This window comes from Ochlerotatus camptorhynchus, unplaced genomic scaffold (genome assembly GCF_037179485.1).
Source record: "Ochlerotatus camptorhynchus isolate MF236.1 unplaced genomic scaffold, CSIRO-AGI_Acam_v1.1 ptg000116l, whole genome shotgun sequence".
In the NCBI taxonomy this organism is placed as follows: Eukaryota; Metazoa; Arthropoda; class Insecta; order Diptera; family Culicidae; genus Ochlerotatus; species Ochlerotatus camptorhynchus.
Genome location: NW_027040606.1, coordinates 499,848 through 517,585, shown reverse-complemented (window position 1 = coordinate 517,585; position 17,738 = coordinate 499,848). Strand labels below are relative to the sequence as shown.

The following is a 17,738-nucleotide window of genomic DNA, read 5'->3' as shown; positions in this document are numbered from 1 at the left end:
GAGGCTTGCTGTACTCGGGTGGCGTTTAGAACAGGCCTTGGCCTTCATGAGCCATATTGAGTAATCCAGTGGATTAAGATCGGGGCTGGATGGCGGCCACTTATCCTTCGCCCAGAACGGGAGATGTTCATGCAACCACTTCTTCATGCGGTTCGAGGTGTGGCACGGAGCCCCATCTTGTTGAAATACAACATTTGGATTCGGACCGTACTGTTCTTTGATCAACGGAAGAACATACTTACTTAAAATCCCGATGTAGACCTCCGTGTTGACCTTTTCACCTTCTGGAATGAACACCGGGTCCATTTTTTGCCATCGGAAGCCACCAATCCAAACACCATAACGCTAGCAGGATGCTTGGTCAGATACACGTTCTTGTGCTCGTCGGCCACGTCTTTTACCGGAAGAGAACTAATATACCGGTCGGTTCTGGAATTTGATACGGGATCGACGGTAAACATGCTCTCCTCGGTGAACAGGATTACCGGATTTTTTCGCTTAAGGAAGTTCAAGATTTTCTTGCATCGTTCGACTCGTAGCTCCCGGATGCGGCTGGTAATCATGTGAGTTTTTTCCGTGCCCTCGACTTCGCCCCGCAATCTTCCTTTACGATCTTCCGTGCCGTAAAGTCACTGATCCCGTGTTCCTTTGCCCTTTTCCTTATTGAACGCACTGGATTCACCTATCCTTTTGATAGCAGCGATAACCCTCGGTACCCAAGCTGACCTCGAACGACCTGTGGCCACCTTCGCGTATAGTTGTCCTTTCTTTTCTCGGTCTATGACCCGTTTGACGATCCACCGGGACACTCCCACGGCGATTGAAATGTCTTTTTGCAACATTTGCGCGTGGAACAAATCACGAATACGCTGCCACTTCGTCATGGTGCAACTGTCAAACTAAGTAAATCATTTTCTTTTATACACAGCCTACTACGGTATGAGCTATAGGTTACGTGCATGCAAAGAAAACCAAGGCATTGGGTGCACAGGTGAAACCCCGAGCAAAGTAAGAGATCAAATTGAAATCAGAATTTGCTGTTATGATGTAACTTATTTTGAATACTCCATTTGATCTCATTTTGGTTGACTTAACGCAGCAAAAATGAGATCAACATTTTACACTGTTGCATGAAACGTAAAACCAATTCTGCTTTCAATGAAATCAATTTGATTACTGATTTTGCATTCATAATGTTTGACTGAATACGGGCCTGTCGTAAATGGTTAGCATCCATGCTTCTCACGCTGAAAGATTTGAGCTCAAATGTCACCTCGGGCTAGTCGCGAATGACCTAAAATGTGTCAAACAAAACAAATAAACAATAATCGTTAGTTTAACGACAGATGAACTTAAATCAAATTTTAAACAAGAAATTAACAGCAGAACTTCAAGTTAAGTTGCTTTAATTTAAAAAGTCTTGACTGCATAATGAAAGCACAATATGATTTCAGACTTCTGCCGCGACAATTGAAATCAAAATGAGTTTTCATTATGATAGGAACTGCAAACTTTAATATCGATTTGCTTTCATTTTGTTAACCGACTTTGCTCGGGACGGGAACCTTATTTGTACGATGGTGCAATCATTATCACGTATACGGTAGGTTGCAAATGTGGATGACCCTTTCTGTTGCTGGCGCTGGTATTTATCACCACACTTTAACAACTCTTGCAGGGAATTAGATGAAAAACTGGCTGCAGGAGCGATCTGAGCAAAGTCCTATAGGTTTGACTTCTAAACCAGAGTCTGATCGTCTAGTCCGATGGATTTATTCATCTGAATTTCATCCTGAAGCGACGATCAGCGACTAAGTGTGAAACCTTAGCAACTATTAGAAAATCATCAGCAAAAACAGTATTGCCTATTTAATTATATTCTGTGGAATTCTTGTCAATGTGTGTCCTAACGTGCCGATCAGTATACCGTGATATGTTTCGGCACAGTATGCAGAGTTTATTACCCCTTGGTTCTCACATAAATCTTTGGTGCATAATGTAATCTCTTTGTAATAATAATTTCCGATTTCGCAAAAGTCATGTCTCTTAGTTCTAACTCGACTTCTACATTTTCTGGCAATATTAAATTAACCTGATGATGATTATTCGAGGACTAAAATTCTACAAGCATACTGTTTTCATTTTCATACGGATACAATGACGAGTTCCAAAGCGCCCCAAGGTATCTAGGTGTGTTTACATTATTCTTGCCTTAGCAGCTCAGGTTTTAAACAAGTTTTGTACCAATGATTACATTTGATTCTACTTAAAGGCTGACTCAAAGTAAATTGGTATCACACCTCTAGTGTTCGGAATCGAAAATCTTTCACAGTGGTTTGTTTACATACTATAGAGAACAACTGGTGCAAGTTTAATCAAAGTAGTCGATCGCGTTCAGCAATAACGTCAAATGGAAGTCGAAAGAAGAAAAAAATATTGTTCATAAACACCTCGAAAATTCAGAGTGGTCTGGCAAGCTGGCTAAAGTGCTGACGATGCCGAAAACAACAGTTTGTCGAGTGCTCAAAACCTACAAGGAAACCCTAAGTGTGGAAAGGAATCAGCGGACCTACGATAAAACTAGAACCAGGGATTGTCGGCTGGCGCAGCAAGGTGTTGAGGTGCGTTAAAGCCAACCCCGGTCTTTCGATCCGAGATGCAGCCAAAAGGTACAACGCCAACTTTCAAACGGTGCGGAACATCCTTGCCAGGGAAGGATACAAGTCGTGCAAAGCCAGTAAACATCCGAACCGGCACATGAAGCAGAATTCCGTGGCTAAAAAGCATGCAAGGCTCTTGTACGACAGTGTTTTTACGAAACGCATGGGCTGCACTTTGATCGATGACAAGACATACGTCCCACTCGATTTTAAGCAGCTTCCCGATCAAAAGTTTTACATCGCGATTGGACGTGGAGATGTGCCGAGAAGATTCAAGTTCGTGAAGAAGGCCATGATTTAGCTAGCGATTTGCAGTTGTGGCCTGAAAATGGAACCATTCGTCACATCATCGACGATGACATCCCAAGTTTACATCGAAAAAAGTCTGAAAAAGCGTGTATTGCCGTTCATCCGCAAGCATAGAGGCAAAGATTTGGCCGGCTGTCACTACTCCAAGGTGGTTCTGGAGTGGTATGCTCCCAAAAAGATCGATTTTGTCCCAAAGCTTTTGAATCCTCCCAAATGCCCGGAATTTCGACCAATCGAAAAATACTGGGCAATTTAAAAGCAGCGACTTTAACGAACTGGCGGGGCAGTCAAGGACATCCAGCAACTGCGATCAAAATGGAAGAAATGCGCTGATTTCGGGTCCATTTCCACTGTGCGGGCGCTGATGGGCTCCATCCAGAGGAAAGTTTGAGATTTCGTTCAAACTGGAGAAATGTAACCATCTAAGGCTGTAACTTTGAAGTTTGAATAAAAGTGCTGTAAAGCAACCATTAATGGATTTTTTAAACTTATTGAATCACGAACTACTGGTCTTTTTGTGCGTACCAATTTACTTTTAGTCAGCATTTATTCAAAGCTTATACTGTGAAAATGGTTCAACACATTAATTGTTATCAAATATTTTCTCGTGGTTTAAAAAACAGTTTAAGGTAGTGAAAAATAAAAACCACTCCCAAGAAAAAAAAATGTTAGTTATTCAAAGTAATGGAAATGTCACTATAAGTTTAACACCCATATAGACGAAAGATCACGGTAAATTGCCCAAAAATTAATCCTTTTGGTTTTTGAAAAATCAGTGGGGGATCAAGTGTGTCCAGTGTCTCCTTATTATTGAACCGGTAAATGTTAACAACCGAAGATTGAATCTTAATATAAATTTTTAATGCATCATCAAAAGCGATCCAAGAGGAACGGGTCCGGCTTAGTGGTTAGCATCCATGCCTTTCACGCATTCAAATCTCAATGTGTTTTAAGGGCATATAATACCAAACAAATAGAAGCGAGCCAAATGTTCCACTGCAGTGCTTATCAAATAGCATCGTTACTCTTGTTCTATTTTGATACCCTATAGGTTGTCTAGCGTCAATAAATGCCGTGCGCTGCTAGAGTGGGATTTGATTTATTAAACGGCAATGAGGCTGGTAATGACAATCAAAATTGTAAATAGGAAGATTTGATGAGCTGAGCTGCTCAGCATGACTTGCAGCATCGTTTGCATTTGGGAGAGTTTTGTAATGAAGTAATGAAATTGCGTTGTTAGCGGAATGCTTAATTAAAACATCAATTTAATTACACTTAATTAATTTTGGTATCCATGACACATACGTATTTCGACTACAATGTGCAGTCTTCATCAGTGTCATTCCCACTAAAGAACTTATTAAAACCTAACCCCCTTAAGTACTCATCCTCTAGATAAAAATGTCAAGATTACAGGTATATAAATGAAAATACAACGTCCAGAATCGGAACCTACCTAACCAATAACCAAAGATTTATGTAAAGTAAAGGAGAGAAATCTATACAACACAGTTCGAAAAAGTAGTGTAAATTTCTGTTCAATATGATACACATAAATTAACGGCGCCGGTGGTGTAGTGGTAAGCGTGATTACCTCTCACCCCAGCAGGCCTGGGCTCAATCCCAGTCGGCACCGCCGGGATGTTCTGAGGCATAACATCTCTGATCACGCCTTCCTTCGGATGGGAAGTAAAGCCGTTGGTCCCCGGTTCATGAGTTGATGGGTCGATAGGTAGGGTCCAGGTGTGGGAGTTGCCTTCCTGGCACGTCGGTAGCATTGGTGCTCAGCACGGAAAACAAGATCGACGAAGAAAACAAACCAAAGGAAAAAAAAATGATACACATAAATGGAGCGTCACATATCATATACGTTTACATTATACATCATGTAAAGTTCTGACACATTTCATGCAATGTAGCAAATATTGTATACAAAATCCTATCTTTGTAAACAACATTATTTGCAAGTTGCTCGGTTGCGTGAAATGAAATACAAGTCTACGTGAATGAATGTTTACATCACAATTAAAATTCAGAATTTTTATCTGTGAACTAAAATTCCCAAAGGCTTGGTAGCCATCAGCACAGATTTCTTGGCGATAATTTTGGCCAGTTTTGTCCAGTCTTTTTCAAATTCTTCGATTGAATTTGCTGCCTTAAAGTGTTTCCGTAGAAAGAGCCCAAAAAGTTTCGATTTGTTTATTTGTTATGGTTGCATCAACAGACTAGAAATAGTCCCAATGATGTGTTGTAAAAAAAGTACAGATTATACAGACGACATACATATACTACAGTTACTACAGTTACAGACGAAAATAACTAGGAAAGCATTGTCAAGTTACTAAAAATTTATAAGTCTTAAATGTTACACTTAGCTGTTGGGCATCAAGCGCCTTCGGTCAACAAAAAAGGCAGAGAATCTTCGGCGAAGTATATTCCGTGTCAAGTGGAAATCGAACATCGACGCTACTCGGTTGAACACTAGCTGCAAGCAGTAAATAGCGCTCCCTATGTTATAATTAGTTCGAAGAAGTGGAAGTCTCAGCATAAGACTGTTGCGTAGTGATCGAGGTTGAACATTAATGTTCACTTGTTGCAGAATTGCTTCGCAGTCGATTCTTCCTTGCAGAGTATCGGCGACGGTTAAGGCTCTGAAAACATCTCTTCGGATTCGTAAGGGCTCGATATTGATCAATTGGCAGCGATTCTCGTAGCTTGGAAGACGAAGTGGGTATCTCCAAGGCAGCTTACGGAGCGCAAAGCGAAGAAAACGTCGTTGAACAGATTCAATTCGCTCGGCCCCATTATTGTAGTTCGGGCTCCAGACAGCAGAGCAGTATTCCAACGTAGATCGTACGAGAGAGCAATAGAGCGATTTCAAGCAGTAAATGTCCGTGAAGTTCTTAATAATCTTGATGACAAAACCAAGCGTTCTGGACGCTTTGTCGACGACATACGATACATGGTGTGAGTATGTCAGCTTTGAGTCTAGAAAAACGCCTAAGTCTTTCACGCAGTGCACCCGTTCGATAGTCGTGCCTAGTAGTTTGTAGTTGAAAATAATCGGTTGTTTCTTGCGTGAGAAAGTAATAACTGTACACTTAGCGAGTGAGCGGATGCTCAGAAAAACTTTCAGATCGTCTGCAAACGATAATCGTGGCTCTGTGATAACATGGTGAACGTCGTCGAAGTAGAGGAGAAATACCAATGGTCCCAGATGGCTGCCCTGAGGTATACCGCACTTTGCGCAGAAACTTGCTGAGCGACAAGTACCCAAAGTTACTGTCAATTGGCGCTCCGTGAGGTATGAACGAAACTATCTCAAAAGATTTCCACCGATCCCTAGCCTATCAAGCTTAGCGATCGCAATTTTGTGGTTCAGCTTATCGAAGGCTGCCATAAGATCTGTGTAGATAACGTCCGTTTGGATCCGAGCAATCAAACTGTCTGTGATGTAAGACGTTAGGCACAGCATGTTCGTAGTTGTGAAACGCCCAGTTATGAATCCGTGTTGATCTGTACTTAAATATTGCTTGCAATGCGCATTTAGGGACTCTATGACAACCAATTCAAAAAGTTTTGATACAGCACTCAGCGACGTGATTCTCCGGTAGTTGTTTACGTCGCGTTTGCTTCCCTTTTATGAACAGGAAACATATCCGCAGTCTTCCAGCAAGACGGAAAGATGCCGCTGGAAAGAGAGAGCTGGAATATGTAGCAGTGATCCATGACGGCCAGATGATAATGATGATTGACCGGGTCTCCGGATAATTTGGAGGATTCATCTCTTTTGGCACGTATTGCGCCTTGTTTGCTTTGTACCAAGGTACCGTGTCTTTCGAGTAGTGCATTGACACCAAATCGGACCAAAATAGTACTGGGCCATCATGTTGACGGGTCATGGGCCGCAGACGCCGATTCAAACACTCCCGACCGTAAACTTCAGTGTTCATCGTCTCCTTCGACAACTTGCCACATCGCTTGTCAAACCGTGGCTATCTTACAAAAAATTTCGGTAAAAATTGACTTGTCGGCATCGTCAACGTCCTGACCATCACGGACTGTGTTTGTCTCCCGGAAGCGTCTTGTAGTTAAATTTGACGTATGTTCCATCGTTCATGATGGCACACGCCAATTTTCCACACAGTAGGCTATCATATAGTTTACGAACCCTCGCTTTGACGGCTGCAGCTTGTTTCTGACTCCGTTTCGGCTTCTTCTGCTTCTTAAACGTTTTCAGCTCATCTCTTGCCTTGGCACGTTTGACGTTACTCTTCGATGTTCTCAGTTTCTGGGAAAATCTCGAACAGATGCACTTTTCTTATTGACGTAAGCTTGGTGATCTTCTGGTCCACTTTTCGGTCCATCGTTGTCCTCGAAGTTAACTTCTTCACCGAACTTCCGGATGGCGGTTTGGACTGCTCCGATACTTACTTCCTATATTTTAACCAACTTCCTTACTGATAGGTTGGGAATAGTGCACCATTGGTGCGCGATATTTTTGTGCTTTTCCGGTAAATGCGTTGCATTTTGATGATTTTGTAAAAAAAAAATTGCATTTTGCGCACTTAAACTTGTTGAGCAATAAGTAAACAACAACACACATCGATGAACAGCTGATACATTTCATCAGGGTAGAAATGGCGGTGAGTTGAAAGTGTGCTTATTAACTTAATTTGTAACGAAATTAAATCACTTGACCAAAGCAATTACATGGAGCCGTTAAAGTGGACAAGCATCTACTAGGAAAAAAATCGTTCCCAAAAACGGAAACGGACCGTGAACTAAAAATCACGGCCAACTATCCAGTACAAAATTTTCTCAAATATACACCGTGAACTACGGCTGTGGTTCACGAATATGGGAACTCTTTTTTTTCCCGTGTACATCCTGAACTGCTTGGATAACAATAATGTGACACAGAAGGCACGAAATTAAACTTTTGGTTGCCAGGCGAATCCTTGTCATTGACGAAAAATGAATGATATTTTGACGAAGGTTTTTTTCAAGATCAAATCTGTCAGTGACAATTTTGTCAATATCACGCGAAAGTCTGTCAATGACAATGACAAATGTCAGCACTGTCCTTTATTCGATATTGAAGTGCCATCGAGTCATCCTCTCTAATCCAGTTATGGAGGTAACTGTTGGTGGTTTGTATGGGAAATGTGATCTAAGTATTCTGTATTTCTATCGAGTTAGGGAAAGATCGAGTAAGTGGGAGTTGACTGTGTATGTTGATTAAATATGTTACAGGTATTTTTAATCGTATTGTATAGAAGAGCCTTAATGAGTTTGTGTAGTTTTCGAAGAGTTCATTGAATTTAAGTTCCGGGTCGTTTGGCGGAATGCTGTTTGGCCAAATGCCGAACAACAAAACTCCAAAGAACTGCTCATGTTTGAAAGAAGGCAACATCTCCTATTTTTATTAAATTCTGATCTGTCTTAATTGTATGACAAGCTACGTTTACTGTGCAAAAAATAATAAGAACAACAAAATTAACAAAAAAAAAACTGCTCATTTTTAGCATGGGTGGCTAAAAAATACTAATTACATAACTAAAAGATCATCTTTAAAAGAATAATGAATTCATCGACAGTATAAAATTTCAGTTTCAAACAATATACAATTTAACCAAAAATCCAAAAAAAGTCCACAGGGCTGCCATTTAGGTTCAAGTAATGTTCAAAAATTGGAAATCTTTTGTCAAGTATTCCGCCAAACGGCATTCGGCTAAACGACCCATTCGGCTCAACTTTTTGACTCAGCTCTGGTACCATCTTCGGTCCCAAACTAATCGATGCACCCCTCGAAACATAGGAAAATCCACGAGCCCCTCATTTTATCTGTCAAACTTTCATAGTGAATCAAAACAAACATAGTGTGGTACTAGAATTTCGACAAGAATGGGGTTTGATTCCGACTCCATTATTTTGATATAAAATTTTACAATGATGAGCAGATTTGACCGTTGTTGGAAATGTACCATTCAGATGCAAGGCTGAATTTATGAACGAATCATTTATCCTGATTATGGACTAGCCCGCAACGGAATCTAGCTGTTTCTTCTAAAATAGAGTTAAAAAATAAACCAGTAGTCAATTTATGACCTATATTATAACTAGGCCAGTTTGGTGACCAACTTCGACTCCGACTCCGACTCCAACTCCTCTGATTTGAAATTAACCGACTTCGACTCCACGACTTCGACTCCACGACTTCGACTCCACGAATACGACTCCACGACTTCAACTCAATGACTTCTACTTCACGACTTCAACACCACGACTTTGACTACACGACTTTGACTACACGACTTTGACTACACGACTTCGACTCCACGACTTCAACTCCACGACTTTGACACCACGACTTCGACTTCACGACTTCGAGTCCACGACTTCGACACCATAACTTCGACTCCACGACTTCGATTTCATGACTTCGACTTCACGACTTCGGCTCCACCCTAAGTAACATTGCAAGTTTTATCGAGATTTAAAAAAAAACATCGAGGTTTTAAAGCACTCTAAAAGTCTAAATCATAGTCTTCAGAACCCTCATAAAACCAAAATTGTTACTTGTTACTCGTGCACGACTTCGACTCCACCATTTTGACTCCACCATTTTGACTCCACCATTTTGACTCCACAACTTTGACTCCACGATTTTGACTCCACAACTTTGACTCCACGATTTTAACTCCACGACTTTGACTCCACGACTTTGACTCCACGACTTTGACTCCACGACTTTGACTCCACGACTTTGACTCCACGACTTTGACTCCACGACTTTGACTTCACGACTTTGACTCCACCACTTTGACTCCACCACTTTGACTCCACCACTTTGACTCCACGACTTTGACTCCACGACTTTGACTCCACGACTTTGACTCCACGACTTTGACTCCACGACTTTGACTCCACGACTTTGACTCCACGACTTTGACTCCACGACTTTGACTCCACGACTTTGACTCCACGACTTTGACTCCACGACTTTGACTCCACGACTTTGACTCCACGACTTTGACTCCACGACTTTGACTCCACGACTTTGACTCCACGACTTTGACTCCACGACTTTGACTCCACGACTTTGACTCCACGACTTTGACTCCACGACTTTGACTCCACGACTTTGACTCCACGACTTTGACTCCACGACTTTGACTCCACGACTTTGACTCCACGACTTTGACTCCACGACTTTGACTCCACGACTTTGACTCCACGACTTTGACTCCACGACTTTGACTCCACGACTTTGACTCCACGACTTTGACTCCACGACTTTGACTCCACGACTTTGACTCCACGACTTTGACTCCACGACTTTGACTCCACGACTTTGACTCCACGACTTTGACTCCACGACTTTGACTCCACGACTTTGACTCCACGACTTTGACTCCACGACTTTGACTCCACGACTTTGACTCCACGACTTTGACTCCACGACTTTGACTCCACGACTTTGACTCCACGACTTTGACTCCACGACTTCGACTACACGACTTTGACACGATGACTTTGACACGACGACTTTGACACGATGACTTTGACACCACGACTTCGAGTCCACGGCTTCGATTTCACGACTTCGAGTCCACGACTTCGAGTCCACGACTTCGAGTCCACGACTTCGAGTCCACGACTTCGAGTCCACGACTTCGAGTCCACGACTTCAAGTCCACGACTTCAAGTCCACGACTTCGAGTCCACGACTTCGAGTCCACGACTTCGAGTCCACGACTTCGAGTCCACGACTTCGAGTCCACGACTTTGACTCCACGACTTTGACTCCACGACTTCGACTCCACGACTTTGACTCCACGAGTTCGACTCCACAACTTCGACTCCACGACTTCGACTCCACAACTTCCACTCCACGACTTTGACTCCACGGCTTCGACTCCACGGCTTCGACTCCACGACTTCGACTCCACGACTTCGACTCTACGACTTCGACTCCACGACTTTGACACCATGACTTCGACTCCACGACTTTGACTCAGGCAAGCTAGGTTCATAGACCTTCAGGCAAGCTCGGAGACCTTAGAAGCAGTCCTAGTAGCATTTCGGACTAGTTTAATGATTTATAAGGTTTTACTTAATTCTGGACAGCTCCATTGAATTCCAGGAAAATTTCAAGAATCTTTGCGAGTTCTAGGAGTTTAAGGAAGGTCCAGACAACTCCATCAATGACCCTCAGTTCAGTTCAATTAACTTAACTGACAAAAACCCAAGGCTGCAAACAGCGTGTCGATGCATGTTAACATAGCTGGTTCTCGACATTGAGATGATGATCAATCGTTATGATTCAGCCGCCATTAAAAAGTAAGGGCTATCTACTTTTATTTGGAACAGGTAGAAACCCGGTGGGACCTATAATTGGTCAGCCGAAACGTGCAAAACGAGCAAAATGCGTGTCGATTCTTGTTGACATGACTGGCTCTCGGCAATTTGGTTACCTAATTTTAAGATTAAGCCTCTATTTGAAAGCTACTTTTGAACGAAACGGACAGGGAACCGATTGGACTTATGGTTGTTCAGTCGGAACGACAAAACCCGTGAGAGGTGGCCCTACGGAATTTCAGATTCATCGGGGAAATGGTCACAACCTGAAAGTAGACCTAGAAATCCGTGATTTTTTTCTAAATCGCATGCGATCACTCTGTACTCGTGATATGATATCACCGGGTGGCCAGTAAACGATCCTCTGGATACCTGGAATCACCGGGAAAACGGTCAATTCCTGAAAGTATACCTGGAGATCCGCGATTTTTGTAAGTTGTATCGATTCTGCTACCGGGTGACCATGAAACGGTCCTCTGGATATCCGAAATCACCGGGAATATGGTAATTCCTGAAAGTAGATCTGTAAATCCACGATTTTTTCGAAATTGCATACAATCATGAGAAATATGCCATCACCACATCGATTCTGCTACCAGGTATCCAGAAACGGTCGTGTGGCTATCAAAAATCACCGAGAAAATAGGTAATTTCTGAAAGCCGACCTAGAGGTCCACGATTGTTTTTCTAAATTGGATATAATGATGAGCATATACGAAATATGCCTTCACCATATCGATTCTTCTATCTGGTGACCCGAAAACGGTCCTCTTGATATCCGCAATTACCGGGAATATTGTCAATTTCTGTAAGTTGACTAGGAAAACGCTCTTTCTCTGCTAAATTGGCAAACAGACGGTAGCTCTTTAGCTTATTAGTCCAAAACGCCTGCCAGATGAAATATTTTCTTAAAATTTTCGACAGCATTTTTTTTTTTTGCTTGAGTTTTCTCGTCAGTTTTTTTTTCTGGTTCTCTTGTTTGGTCTCCACCTTGAAAATTGAATGTAAACACACATTAAAAATTATCGTTTGTATTTTTTAAATGCACGCTAAATAGATATGCACTAATTTAGAGATGACCACTTTTTGCCCGTTTCACCCTTTATTTTATGTTTCTGCTACATATAACGGAAATTAACACTTACGGCGAAATATTTCATTTCCCTAAATAGTTGAAATATATTTCTTTAAGTTTAAAACTAAGAGAGGAAGCTTAAGGAAATTTCCAGAATATAGTGGGGATTTTCTGTTCTCCATTGAATCTGCTTAAACGGATCTCGTCAATCGCGTGATTACATCCAAGTTTCCTGATATTCAACATTCGATCCGATATGTACCGCTACTCTTCAATATTCCTGTGATATCAGTAAATGTTGAAATACCGTTTCATCATGACACATACAATGTCACATTCTCAGCGATGGAAAAGTTCTCAAAAATTCATTCTTCAACGCAACAGTTAGCGGCGCCGGTGGTGTAGTAATAAGCGTAACTGTCTCTCACTCCAAAGGGCCTGGAATCAATCCCAGTCGGTACCATCGGGATTTTCTGAGGCATAAAATCTCTGCTCACGGGAAGTAAAGCCACCGACGAACCTACGTGACAGCTCATAGAAGCTAGAGAGGGTCTAGTATAAGAGAGGAGTGGAATCCAAAACAAACTGCCTTGGCAACCTATGCCTAGGTGGCTTTCAGCAACACTGCCATTGAAATCAAGATAGGCGCTGCTCGATTGGCTCTGGCTTTGACAGTTTGTTCGGCTCAAAACCAACCAGTCCACTCCTCTCTTATACTAGACCCTCTCTAACAGAAGTTACAGTCAAATTCTCGCCTAAGACGCCATATTTAATATACGTTAAACACTACCGCCATCTAGTCATCCGATCGCGTCATATCTTGAGCAAGGACACGAACACACGTAAAATTTATGTTGACTTTAGGTTAGCGTCTCACCTTGTTTGACAGGTCAGATCGCTCATATGATAAACCGAATTGCGGACAAACGAAATGCTCCATTGGCACCGGTTCGTCGGTGGTAAAGCCTTTGGCCTCCGGTCCATGAGTTGATGGGTCGATAGGCAGGGTCCAAGTGTGGGAGCGGTAGTCGTGCGTCGTAAAAGGAAATTTCCCGGAAAACCAAGGACTGGAATCGAATTTCGTTGAAGCATAGTATAAAATCTCTTTAAATCCATTTGTAAAGTATTTCGAATGTACACCGTGAATGCTCAAAACAACACCTTCGAACCAGGATCTTTATCACCATAAACAAACTAATATAGGTAACCACGGAGCGGTGCCAAAACACTATCGAAATAAGCACTTCATGGACTTTTCTGGGGAAGTTCGAAAAGGTCTGTAGGTATCTACCAATCGGAAACACAATTTGCGCTGATCGTATCTCGCCAAATATTGATAGAGAAACGATGTCAAACACGGGAAACACATGCTTAGTCCCACGGCCGATGAAGACGACGTCATGCCCATGGTGTTTGGTCCAGTCAAGTCGAAAGAACCCAAACGACGATGAGCGTAATTAATGGTACCATTTTCAGAACCAATATTGACTTCTCGATAAGAGCACCGCAGGAAGGTTCTTTTCTCGTGCGTCTAATTTTATCCTAAACCCTATTAAATCGCGATCTATAAAACAATTCGGCTACCAGCGATCATGTTTAGTAGTTATCCATTGGAATCGATTAGCTGGTGCAGTGGCAGGTCTACCACGGTGCTGCGTCTTCAGCCGGTCGTCCAGGATGGTTCGAATGAGCACGTTGAAAAAGGAACGCACCAGGCGTCACCATCCGTTGCTATGGGATAGCAAGTATTCCACCATCGAGGTTAGTGTGCGGGGTTCCGGGATATGCTGTTCTTTTCGTTCTGACTGCAGCGACGGACGGACGACGACGGTGGATTGAGTGATCGGCGCTGCTAGTGCACTGCGATTGTGTCGTTGATGATGTGTATGAGTAAATCGTCGTCGTCGTCGCGCACTAATTTTTCCATTAAAATCCATCAATGGAAGTCAGAACAGCCGTAGCGTGTCTGGTAGCTACCGATTTCGTCAAGTGGCCAGAAGTGAAGAGATCTTGCTAGAATTTCGCATTCTCGCATCTCTCTCTCTCTCTCGGGATCGGGGTCTGAAGGTGGACATCGGTTTGTACACCCACAACTTAATGCTACTAACAAACAGTGCAATGATTTGTTGAAAATTTGTACCAAAATCATGCGTCTTCGTTTTGGGTGTAGTTGCATCAGCCGGTTGCAGATGAACTGGATTAGGCTGGAAGCTTTGAGCGATCTAGAAAACACGGTCAGTCATTCGGGATCCTTGGTGGAAGGTTATCGCGAAGAACACGGGCGCGTGATTGGTGACATCGCTGCTGAAGTGTTTCTTACTACTGGAATAGGTGCAAATGATGTTTGTGTGATTGAAGTGATTGTTTTCGCAATGTAAGCCATTGTTTTGGGTGGTGAAGAGGACGAGTCTGTCACACGGAGAACTACGCAGCGTGCTGATCTTAACAATCAGTTTGGGTGTATTTTGAGAAGACGAAAAGAATAGTGTCATGTTGAGATTTTGGTACGAAAGGATAAGGTGTCGACTTTATCGAGTTCTATTTTATTGAAGAATTTGGAGTACCAGAAAACCTTTAGCAGAATTATCGTGACGGTGATGAAAATATACAATTTTGGACATCTAAATTTGTCAAGTTGTTGATTTTTGGCAGACAGTGCAGCAATTCAAATCATTTTAATTTAATTTTGTTAATTCATTACTAATTGCCATGCAATATAAAGAACAGTAATCTCTCCATATCTCGATATCGAAGGCAAAACCGTTGAGATAGGAAGAGCTTGACTTGCAGAATAGTATTAATTCAGGTGGGAATCGAACTATCATTTCCAATAAAAAATAAAGAAAGCATCTGGATAATCCTAGTCTATTAAATTATGTTATATAGGACTCCACAGGCATCTGAGAATAACGAGCATCTGTCTGCAAACAGTGCCTTTTAAAATCAATTCTTTCGAGTAGATATTGCTTACAAACTTAGAAAAATTCATGTAAATTTAGGTGCTCTGAGCCTGATATATACGAGCATCAATTTTGACTAAATCAAACGTACTTTTCGTCGAGTAACGAACTTACAGTTTCGGAACACTTAATTTTACATGAAATATTTGTTTACGTCTGATCCTTTATGTCAAAGCTGAATTCCGTCAGGTGTAAAATTAGTTATTTCTAAGTGTGTAGTTTCTTCGGGAGGGAAACTATTGGAGCCATAATGACTTTCGTGGTACGGCTACTATCAAAAACCCTTCTTGGTAGTTACAGCTAACTGCATCGGTTCACTAGGATGCTAGACCATGACCATAACACAACTTTTCTTTGGTCTACATAATTTCCAACTGAACTCCAGTGCTGATAAATTTCATTCATTCACCGCAGGGTGGCCTTCAATTTTGGATGCTCACAGACACACAATCGGTTCAATGATTGAGATTGTACATTTGGGTGACCCTGAATAACACTTTGTCTGGAAATCTGGAGGCCCAACCTCCAAATGATAGCCAAGGATGTTACAAAAAAAAAGTGCGAAACCGAACTTTTTGTCAGTGCTAACCTCAACCTGAGCTAGATTTTAAAAATGAGCGAGCAAACTGATGTTTGTCAAAAAACAAGCATGCTCAATCTTGATACCCGATCCTGGTTGGAACTGAATAATAAACGAATTCGCTATTAGTGTAACCCTTCTTCTGACTTTCATCGAAAGATTCCTGAAGTTCCAACTTTCTCTAAGAATGCTTCTGGCCTTCTCTTGAATTTTATTACAACAACAACTGCCAGTTTTTTTAGACTTTCTCCGGATTGACACCGGAACAGTGCTGTCATGGTAAATAGAGAGTTAGATACTCTCAAATACATGCTTGTAAATACAATTTGGTTCCCTCTAATTGGCCTTGGGGTATAGGTTAAACTTATCTGCAATCATCTCGCGAGAAAACTCAGTAATATAGGGTGTCCCAGAAAGTATAAGCACAGTTTATTATTGGAATAAAACAACATTGTGTTAATGAGCTCAAATTTATATTTAATATATATGTTCTCTATAGCATTCTCTTTCAATTAGATGAAAATAATCCACAGTTCCTGTAACCGGATGCCAAGGAGCGAACTTTTGAGCTGATGCGGTCAATGAACTTCAGTACAGATTTCTTGGCGATAATTTTGGCCAAATTGGTCCAGTCTTTTTCAAATTCTTCGATTGAATTAGCTGCCTTAAAGTGTTTCCGTAGATATCCCTTGGAAAGGGCCCAAAAAGTTTCGATTGGCACAATTCAGAAGATTCATCTCTTTTGGTACGTATTGCACATTGTTTGCTGTGTAGCCTGTCGTCTTCTGCGCGTGCTCCAAGGTCTGTTGCCGTGTCACCTTCGTTTTTTGCTGCATCACCGTTGAGGTGCTCGTCATAGTACTGCTTCGGTGTTATGCACCGTCGAAAGTTTTGAGCGCATGCATACTACAAGTTACCCTAATAAGCCAAGCCCCTAACCACTTTACTATCCTGACATGTCAAATGTGATACAGAGAGTATTAAGCCTCTGTCTTAATATGTACACAATAAAAAAAAACAATCGGCAAACGGTCAGTACGAATCGTTTTGCTGCATTGGAAAGGAACTACTAATTTAAACGAGAAGATAAATCTCCACCAGATTCAGTAATTTGAAAAACGAGTGTAATTTGCCGCAGCTATTAAAAGTTTTTTCCCTGAAATAGTCTGAACTTCTGTGAAGTTTTCAAAGTTTTTAGAAGGGTTCTAAAATTCTCAAGAGATCTTTCGACTCCCTGAGCATCTTTAAGGTTCGCGCAAATTTCCTTAAATAAAACGGAATAATTAATGCAGTTCTAAGATTTAAACTGATGATCGTGAATCTACCCTGAATTTATTGGAACTAATTCTGCAATATCCCTAAAAGTCTAAAGATTTCAATAGTTTCCGCGTTTTTTCAAAAGTTCTTCGATCTTACTTGAAGTTGCCACAGTTTTAATATTTCAACATGGAACTTGTCTCATGATCTCTAAACTACTTCTTCTTCTTACATCTCTGGATTACCGATTTTTTTTATTATGCTTTCGGAGCACTAACGAAGCTTTCGGATATTATCTGAAGTTTCCAGAGATTTCCCAAAGTTCCTGCAATGGACTAGGACAGTGATGACCAAAGTGCGGCCTGCGGGTCAAACGTGGTGCCTGGATCTCTATGATGTAATAACTTCAGCTTTAATTTCTTTTTGAATTACGAACGTATCGCCGAAATTATTGGGAAATACGCAAAATTCAACTTAAAATACGACCACCGGACAAAGATACAGCTATTGAAAAAATGAGCATGAGCACCACT

The 17,738-nt window shown here is 41.6% G+C and overlaps 1 protein-coding gene across 11 annotated transcripts in view; it reads left to right on the top strand.

The window, feature by feature from the left end:
- The window catches only part of ClC-a (chloride channel protein 2), a 188,843-nt gene that overhangs the window by 73,137 nt on the left and 97,968 nt on the right, over positions 1-17,738 (top strand). For 2 of the 11 annotated variants that reach the window (XM_065220110.1, XM_065220108.1), the window contains exon 1: positions 14,263-14,782. The exons of 7 other annotated variants lie outside the window; for them this stretch is intronic. Coding sequence is in view for 1 of the 4 variants with exons in the window: in XM_065220114.1 (XP_065076186.1) it covers positions 14,086-14,169 (84 nt within the window). In the remaining 3 variants the exon portion in view is untranslated. Of the gene's footprint in view, positions 1-13,942; positions 14,170-14,262; positions 14,783-17,738 lie in introns of those variants that run through there. 2 more of the 11 variants (XM_065220114.1, XM_065220120.1) reach the window with 2 other exon arrangements.